The sequence below is a fragment of the Planococcus citri genome, chromosome 1 (assembly GCF_950023065.1).
Source record: "Planococcus citri chromosome 1, ihPlaCitr1.1, whole genome shotgun sequence".
Lineage (NCBI taxonomy): Eukaryota > Metazoa > Arthropoda > Insecta > Hemiptera > Pseudococcidae > Planococcus > Planococcus citri.
The window spans coordinates 60,671,718-60,681,563 of record NC_088677.1 but is presented as its reverse complement, the minus strand read 5'-3'; the positions used below and the strand labels follow the sequence as shown (position 1 = coordinate 60,681,563).

The 9,846-nt window shown below is 33.0% G+C and overlaps 1 protein-coding gene across 2 annotated transcripts; it reads left to right on the top strand.

Moving 5' to 3' along the window:
• Nucleotides 1-3,673: 3,673 nt before the first annotated feature.
• On the top strand, nt 3,674-7,976 carry LOC135833148 (carbonic anhydrase 2-like). 2 transcript variants are annotated; one of them, XR_010556413.1, is made up of 7 exons: nt 3,674-3,851; nt 3,952-4,110; nt 4,229-4,373; nt 4,593-4,701; nt 4,787-5,029; nt 5,110-5,297; nt 7,603-7,976. XR_010556413.1 is itself a non-coding variant. In XM_065346806.1 (6 exons), the coding sequence occupies exons 1-6, from the start codon at nt 3,773-3,775 to the stop codon at nt 5,236-5,238; spliced, it is 864 nt and encodes a 287-aa protein (XP_065202878.1). In that variant the 5' UTR covers nt 3,674-3,772; the 3' UTR covers nt 5,239-5,328. The 2 variants fall into 2 exon arrangements, 1 of the variants encoding a protein (XP_065202878.1); XM_065346806.1 differs by lacking the exon at nt 7,603-7,976 and having other exon boundaries at nt 5,110-5,328.
• The last annotated feature ends 1,870 nt before the right edge of the window (nt 7,977-9,846 follow it).

Sequence of the window (9,846 nt, the reverse complement as noted above, 5' to 3'; positions counted from 1 at the left end):
GGATTCTTTTCGTTCTTGCGATTGTTTGCGTGCAATGTAAACCTTCTCCAGACGATAATGATCACAAGCATCATGGAAATCAAGGTCATCCTCCACATTATGGTAACCAAGGTCATCCTCCACATCATGGTCATCATCACAGCAATAATGGTGGCAATTCAGGTGTACCTCCACCTGCTGCTGGAACTGTAATGGCTCTCAAAAGTAATGGCAATGGTCAGCCGGCTACATTAACCGACCCAAACACTGGAGCTACATACAGTGGTACTTTATATACTTGTTGAATTAGATTATGATTCGTTTACTTCGTTGTAATTCCAAATAAATTTCCTTATTTCAAACAAAATTGTGTTCTTTATACTCACCTACTTCTCTGTGATTAACCAACTGACCAAATGAGCAAGGCATTGGTTGAAGTCTGCAGTTTGGTTTAGGGGTTGAAAGCCTTAAAATTATCTCATTCTCGAAATTTGCTCTACAGTTGAACATTCTGTGTAATTTGAATCGGTCGTCGTCTTTGTACTTACAAGGTACGAAAATAGCAAACTTCCTGGACATTCACGAGTCGCTTGTAGGTGAAGCGAAACATGTCTATGTACCATTGTACCTACTTGAATACTTGAAAACTGCACTATGAAAAAGTATTTGATCCGAGAAACAATTTTTTGAATCCGAATGACAGTTTTTTTTAGAGATTTTCATTTTGAACCAGATTAGGTATCTATTTTTGAAAATTAAAAGTCCCTTTTTCCACCCTAGGAATTTTTAAAACTTTAAAATTCATATACATTTTCCTGCTTTAACATTTGACGAATTTTTTAAATCAGGCAATTTTTAAACTTTCTTTGAAACGTTTGTACAATTTTTCATAATTTTGCCAACATATTTAGTCAATTTTTCAATTTTTTTGAAAAATTTCACTTTAGTTGTGAAAATTATTTTTTTAAAGAATGTCATCCAAGTCGTTGAAATTATAAAATTTGCTGTTTTTTGTAGTCAATTTTTCAAAACTTTTTGAAAAATTTTACTCAGGTCGTTGGTTGTCATTTTTGAGCAATTCTATACAGTTGGAAATTCTCAACACCTTTTAAATGATTTATTGTGTTAATTTATAGAGTGGTTTTTATTTGCTATCTAGAAGTTGGTAAAATTTCTACTTTGCCAACTCCCACCGAAAAAGACGAATTGACAAACTTTTCCAACTTTCTAGCTCCCCTTTGCTCTCGCCCCTGGTTGACAATACGTGAGGTTGAGGTAAGTTAGTACATATTTGAATCATGCTATAAACAAATTTTAAATGTAATTTTTCGTTATTTTTATGTTTCACATAAATTATGGAAAGTGATCTGGCTTGCAATAATCGTATCGCACGTATGCCTCTAGGTACATATAAGTTACAAATTTTGCATTCACATAAAAATTAAATATACCTAAACCACTATAGGTAAAGGTTTGTAATTTTCATTCTAAAAAAAACCGCATTCATAACACGCTGTTATTCGGCAATTTTGTTTATTCTTTGCTCATAAATCATCAAGTTTAATGATACTTTTGCACACTTTAGTCAACATTTCGCATATGTGAATATCAAAAATATATTTTTCCTCGTTATTCTCGTATAGAAGACTCTCCCATATATACAACCAATATTTGAGATTTTTTTCATTAGAGATTATCTCATCAAGGTGCCAGCCAGTCGGTTATTTTTGTCAGTCATGATTCCGAAAATCCGTTTTTTGTGTTTTCTTTTTGTTCTTGCGATCGTTTGCGTGCAATGTAAAGCTAATCCATACAAAGATCCTCCTGGTGTACCTCCACCTGCTGCACCAACTGATTTGGCTCCCATGAGTGGTTACGGTACTGATGATGTTAAAGGTCACCGGGTTCCATCATACAACAATTCCTCCGGAAAAATGGATGCTTCGGCCGTAGTAGTAGATTGATTGACAAGACATAAACTAGCGAAATACATGTATCAGTAGGTTTATTCTTTGAAATATTTTATATTATTTGTACATATTATTGAATCAGATTCTGATTCCCTTATTTCGTTGTACCTAATTCCAAATAAATTTCCTTATATTTGTAAATTATCAAGATTAATTTTTGAAAAACTAAAAATTCTAGCTATACATTTTACTTAGATGTCAATTTTGTTGATGGTAGGGAAGTTGGCATCCCTGATAGAGATAAAGTATTGATTTGAATTCAGCGATCATGATTCATCTAAAAATCACTTCTTTATCCTACGAACGAGAAATTTGAATGAGAAAATGCTAGAATTTCGGTGTCTAACAATTATCAAAAAGGTTGCCCAAGTCTTTTTTTCCGGCATTCGAGCATGCGAGGTTCAAAAATACCCATTCAGTAAGTTGTTTTTTTTTCCACCACAGAAATGCAAACTTTGAGCATGAATGTCTCATAAAATGTACAAAAGGTCGCGATCGAAAATTTACTCACATTTTTTTCTAAACTTACTTCATCTAAAATCAGATTTTTTATTCAAATTTATTCAACGCCTCACTGCTGGAAAAAAATTCAGATGCAGAAACTGAGAAACTCAACTCCATTGCTGTGAATTTGAGGCAAGAGATCCTCGTAAAAAGGCACATTATTCTGAGATTTACGTATTTTCAAAATTCGCTCCCTCTCAGGACCTGTTTGAGGTTTTCTTAGTAAGTACCTATTTTTGTATTTTATTCAATGAGCCATGATGTCGAATTTGAATTTGATTACGTCAGAAATATTTATTTTGATACGCCCTATGACATTTGATCTAATTTTTTCAAGATTTCCCTCTCTACTTCCCAGTGCCCCTTCTGAAGTTTTTGAGGAAATAATATCGAATTTGAGCTTGGGAATTTCGAAAACATATTTGACGCCCCATGTGACATTTATCCTTATTTTCATGACCTGCTTTTCCTCTCCTCCTGAAACGCATCCTTTGGTTTTTTCGCTAAAATATTACAACATTTAAATTTGGGGATCTGGTGAACATGTATTTTGACTCCTTATGTAACACTTGAGGTTGTTTGTAAGTTATAGCTCTCCCCTCCTAAAAGCTGTCATTGAGTTTTTCTTTGAAATAATATGAAATTTGAGCTCAGGAATAGATATCAAAAACATGGGTGGGTATTCGTGTAGACACCTCACGTGGTAACGCTTATTTTCAACTTCTCCTTCCTGCTCTTAAGAGCATATTTCGAATAAGGAGTAAAAAAATTATCTCACATATGAATTCAGCCGTTTTGAAACTCCTTTAAAACAAATTTGGGAATTTTCGCATAAGATTTTCATGCAAATTAAACATTATTTTTATTCGCCCAGTTTTTAAAAAATTTCATAATCTAAAATAATCATTCCTGTCCCTTATTTCGATTGAATATGCAAGTCATACTGCACCGTAAAAGCCATGCAGACAAATTGTTTCAAATCGAACCGAAAGGTGGTCGTGTGATTAGGAGAATATAACATATTAGGTACATAGAAGGTCTCTAACTCCTAAACAGAAATTTTGGTAAGCAATTTTTTTTTATGTATAGGTATCGGTAATTTAAGCGATAAGTTGAAATTTTAAGTGATTTTGAGAAACACTCCGCTTGGCATCGGAATAAAAACGTTTCAAACGATGGGGTTTCCGAGAATACATAGTAAACAAAGTACAACCTGACAATTTACGAGCCGCTTGAAGGTAAAGCAAGATATACTTGAATAGTTGAAAAGTGCAGACGAAAAAGTATTTCGACCCGAGAAACAATTAACAGTGCTAAAAATGAGTTCCTGTTTAATTTTTTATATTTTATTAAGCAGTGTCATTTGTTTTTCTTCGAGTCAGTCTGAACCTCAATCGAGTAAATTTAATTTTAAATACTTACCTATATTCAAATCAATACCCAGTTTATAACAGCAGAGCATCTGAACAATTTTACTCCTCAACAAATTTTGTTTCAGAGAATGAAAATTTGTTCATTGGCAAGTATCCAATTCAAGGCAAGACACCTGGACCAATTGATATCGAAACTTCTGAAGTGAAAAATGCACATTTGTCACCGATAAAAGTTACAAGAACTCGAGGCGATCATGTAAAAATGATCAATAATGGAGTAGCAAGCAAGTCTTATTATATATATTATTTAATTTTTTTAATACGCAGAAATAGCTACCTATTTACTTGATAATTTTATTCTTATGAAAATAATATAAAGTATTTATGTGGAATTGTATGTAGTTGAAGGAATAGCAGACCCGGGGGGGAATGCAGTCTTGACCGGAGGTCCTTTCTTTCACAAAAAATACCAGTATTATAAAATCAGATATTATTGGTCAGGAAATTCCAGTGGACCTGCAGCTACTACCGTGAACGGAAAAAATGGGTATGCAAAATTATGCCATAAATACACATATTTTTCAGATCCAAAAATTTCTTAAAACAATAAGTAGGTACCTATACGAACAACATTTAGAATTTCAATCATGCCAAAAATAACAGACGTACTTGGGCTGCGAATTTTGCCCGAATTAGGAGAAATTTAATCAGTGTGAATTACATTCATTCAGCAAGTACATCATAATTTTGAAATTTATTTATATAGAACTCCAATAGAAGCGTTGGCCATTTACTACAATGAAGAGTATGGATCATTTGAAAATGCCTTGAATCATCGCGATGGGTTGGCAATGCTCTCTGCACGAATACGAGTGGTAGCTTAAATAAATTCAATATTATTTTCAAAAGCATCGAATATTATACTTACGTTTACTTATATTATCTTGTGTATCGTTTCAGACTTCAAAACCAAACCAAGAATTTACTCCTTTTTCCAAAACACTGGAAAAAATAGTAAAACCTGGATCTTCGGCGGAAATGAAGAAAAAATACACGTTTAATTGGTTCGATAAATTTCATCCAAATGATACTTCATATTTTGCTTACCCTAGTTCATACACGGATCAATTGTCAGGAAAAAAGTATTACTGCTCCACTGTTTGTATACTTCGACCCATAATTGCCTCAATTTCTGAAAAACAAGTAATTTTGCAAACGTATTCTCCATGTCGAATGTACCTACATCGAGTGAATGTGTATAACGCTTTGCCCTTCAATTCCAGTTCCACGAATCTTTTGGACAGCTGAAGAATTCGCGAGGAGGACGCTTGACTAATTCCGCCAAGCAATCCCCCTCCGATGGAAGACCAATAGTTCAAAGTTCCGGATTTATTCAAAACGCGAAAGGTTGAAAAAAACCTGGTTTATCGATGGGTCTACTTCTGAGCACCCGTGAAGAAATTAAACTCATGTAAGAAATAAAAGGTTTCGAGAATTTGCAATTTTACATGCATTTTTTTACAATCAAAAACATAGATAACTGTGAAAATCAACGTGAAAGCCAATTTGATTTTTCCTAAAATTTTAGTAATTGATACGGTGACCACTTTACTATAGAAGTGCTATGAGCTGTAAACAGATAAGGAAGTGACTGACGGCATTTTGTAGGTAAATACACTCTACAAAAAAAAAAAAACCATCAACTATAATCGCCATAAAAATGAAATTAACAACGTAGGTACATAGAACTAAATACCTATCTACTTATTCTTTCGAAAACTCGTGAAAGGTTTTGTAAGACAAAGAGGTAGTCAGTTTTGAATGTGATCGAAACTTTCTGAAGATAAAATGAAAGAATTGCGTCAAACTAGGGTATGTTATTTAATTGGGAATATCAATGCATTCCAAATAATCAAGAGGAGGCAGAATTTTCAAAGTTTTTGAATGTTTGGCATAATGTTGATAATTCATTGAGATTTTTTCCAATTTTCAAAAGTCAGAGACTCAGAGTAAGAAGTATACAAACTTGGGAAAAACCCTGTTGATTTGCCAACATTTTGTCAGACTTGAGACAAAAATCAAAGAATTACTAAACTTATAAACTAGTACCTACTACCCACATACCTATCAAACTTTCAAGAATAACTTTCCAGCATTTTGTCTGATTTTTTTTCGAATTTCAAATTCTACACAAGCTAAACACATTAAGTTAGTTATAACTTATCCATGATTTAAAACTTTCCTTGCAGATGTGTGACAAAGTGATATGGGAGGGGGGGGGGGAGACTGAAATGTTTTCAACTTTTTTGCTAGATTTTCTCAATTTTTACCCTGGAATCCCCCTCCCCCTCTCCAAGATTTTTTCAACAAATTAACCGTCGTCGGTGGTTTGAGAAATTTTAAAAGAGGAAGTTGAAAGCAAAAACGTCGAATAAAAATTCTAATTTTTATTTTTTTTATTCATTTGATTATGTTTTTGGAATTTCTCGTTGATTTTACAGAAAAATATTGTGTTTTATGGGTATTTTTTTGTAGGTAAGTAATTTTAATTAAAAAAAAAAAAAATGAAAAAACCTAGGGAAATAATATTATGATTTTTTGTGGGAAAAAGTGAGAAATTTCGCGCTTCCAAAATCAAATCTGAGGTGAAGAATACAATTCAGATATCCTATCAATGTATCTTTGGAGGGAGGGGGGGGCAAAGGCAAAAAACTTGGAGCTCAAAAAACCATGATTGTGCAAAAAACCTGTTTTTCGAGAAAAATGTTTTAAACCTTCGTTTTTTTAAAAAAATAAACCGAGAAAATATATGTTTATGAGTACTTTTTCGTAATTTCAATTTTAAAAAAATTGAAAAACTATAAGGGAAATAATGTCATGATTTTTTGCAGGAAAAAGTGGAAAATTTTGCGATTCCAAAATCGAATGTGAACGGAAAAAATACAATTTTGATACGACGTTTTTAAAATTTTTTCCCTCACTTTTCTCTTAAAAAAAAAAAAAACAAAAATTGAAAAATTGTGCTTCAATGGGTACTTATCTGTGATTTACCCTCTAACTTTGGCCAGAAAAAAGAATGGAAAATTGTCTAATTCGCAACTTTTTACCAATGTTTTTTCTCTTTGGTAGGGGGAGGGGTGAAGACACTCCTCTCCCTCTGTTTCCTTGGGTTGCAGGTACATGAGATTGAGTTAGGTTAGTATTTGAATCATGCTATTAAAAAATTCTAAATGATGCAATTCTTCGTTATTTTTATGTTCACATATGTAGGTAAAAAGAGTGATCTGGTTTGCAATAATCGTGGTAGGAACACGTAATACCGTATAAGTTATCAATTTTGCATAAAATTAAATATACCAAAACGACTAAATATGTATGGTAATCTTTATTCTGAAAAAAATACGCATTCATAACGCGTTGTTATTCGGCAATTTTGTTTATTCTTTGCTCATAAATCATCAAGTTTTATGATACTTTTGCACACTTTAGTCAACATTTCGCATCTGTGAATATCAAAAATATATTTTTCATCATTATTCTCGTATAGTAGGTACTGCAAACTCTTCTATAAATACAACCTATTTTTGAGTTTTTTTTTCAGTAGAGATTACCTAATCGAGGTACCAGTTCCTCAACAATATCAATACTATAGGAATTGGTTTTGTCTAGCCTTTCTATCGATCGGTTATTTTTGTCAGTCATGATTCCGAAATTCCGTTTTTCGTGGATTCTTTTTGTTCTTGCGATCGTTTGCGTGCAATGTAAACCTTATCCAGACGACGATGATGATCACAAGCATCATGGAAATCAAGGTCATCCTCCACATCACGGTAACCAAGGTCATCCTCCACATCATGGACACCAAGGTCATCATCACAGCAATAATGGTGGCAATTCAGGTGTGCCTCCCAATGCTCCACCTACCAAACTTTCTCCCGGTACTCCGAACTATCAATTTTATAACGGAGGTACTCAATTCAGTTATAATGGAATGCTCTTACCGAATCACGAATACCATTTATGTTGATAAAGTGATGTAATGTAATATTATTTGTAATATTTTGAAAAATCAGTTTACGTCGACGATAATACCTATTCGATTATTTGTAAACTGTCCTTACTTAAATAAATTAAATGTTAACTGTATGAATTTGCCCAAAATAGTGATTTCTCTGAGTAGGTACATATCAGTAGTGGCAACATTTTTCCAAAATTGGAAAATAATCACATTTGATGAAAGGTAGGTATAGAAGGTTCGAATCAAAAAAGTAAGTTTCGGGATTTTTAGTTTCTCGTTGAAAAAATTTGGCTCATGGAAAATATGTAAGTACCATTTTTTCACGTTAAACAGGAGCCTTTTAGCGTGATTGTAATTTAAATGTGATTTGAAATTCGTACCGGCATATTCAATATCGATTTCAGAATTTTTTAGAATTAAAAATAGTATTTTTCTATAACTTATATTTTCAGCAAATTTTATTTCGTGGGGGTATATGTGTCTATTCAGTAGGTATTCACTATGGTTTTTCAATTTATGTGTTTTAACAGTTTTATAAATTTGGATTTTTTTCATTTCTATAGCTGAATAAATACCATTACATTCAGTATCAAAATGGTTGTTTTTTCTCCTAAAAAAATCTGCATTTTATATTCAAGTCTATGGCAATTTATAGAATGAAGAGAGATTATAGATCATGTTCATATTTGTTCACAATAGGTATTTTTTACTCTCATAAATTATGAATTTTTCGACTATTTGGTGCGAATATTTTTTTCAATGTTCTGGTAGATACATAAAACAGGCTGTAGAGTTGCAATTCGCGTAAGTATACGAGTACCTATCCAGTACAAAATTCAACTGACTCAAAATTGAGCTTCAGTTATAAGTGAGAAAAGCTTCTTTAAGGTCGTGATTTGCAAATTTCTAATTCGAAAAAGATTCTTCGTGTGTCGGTGTTTTTTTGTCAGTCATGTTTTCAAAATTTCATATTGTATGGGTTCTTTTTATTGTTATTATCGGTCGCGTTTGTTGTAAACCTTCTCCGGACTGTGATGATCACAAGCATCATGGTAACCAAGGTCATCCTCCACATCATGGCAACCAAGGTCATCCCCCACATCATGGCAATAATGGTCATAATGGTAATACTAATAATGGCCATCATCATAGCGGAAGCTCAGGAGGTCCGCCTTCTGCTCCTGTAACAACAATTTCTCCCAATACTCCCAATTATCAATTTTACGACGGTGGCAAAAAGTTCAGCTACAACGGTATGCTTCTACCTAACACGGCTTGCGGTTTAGATTGATGAATGTAATGTACCTCTAATTTACGTCGTATTAAATAGATTTGTTAGTTAGTTTGTTTTTTTTTTCTAAAAGGCTCCAATATATTTCATAAAGTTGATCTAAATTGTGTTTTCTGTGTGGTTCGCTGTTTCATAATTTTTGAATCAGCTGGTATCACGTACTTAACTAATTATTATTTTTGGAAAATTCTCAATTTCTACGTAAGATTTTTACAAAATGATCCCCCTTTTTGTGAGAGAAAACTACTTCCGGTCGCCTCGATGCAGTGTTAGCTCAAATGTGCCCAGAGCCTTCAAATATCAAAAAATAAAGTATGTAGGCCCAATGCAAAAGATTCCCCGGATTCGAAGTTATGTTGATTTCTTTTCAAGTTCTTACCGCAAGGGGGGGGGGGGAATGAAGTAGATGACAGTTTTTTTTTAATGTTTAATTTCATGAGCAGTGCAGAATCACTTTTTCAAGAGAGAACCTTCTTTGCCTTCTAAATAATGTTGATTCTATTAGCACTTCAAAATTTAAAAAAAATTGTGTTAATAGACGAATAATGGAACGAATTTTTCTGAAATTTACTTTTTTTGGTTCCATTTACTCACCATCTGAAAATGAACTACCATTTGAAAATTCATTTAAATGCTACGGGTACGTTGAAAAAGATGATAATTTTCTAAATTACCTACTTGTGCAGGGAATTTTTTAAAACCAGTAGATAA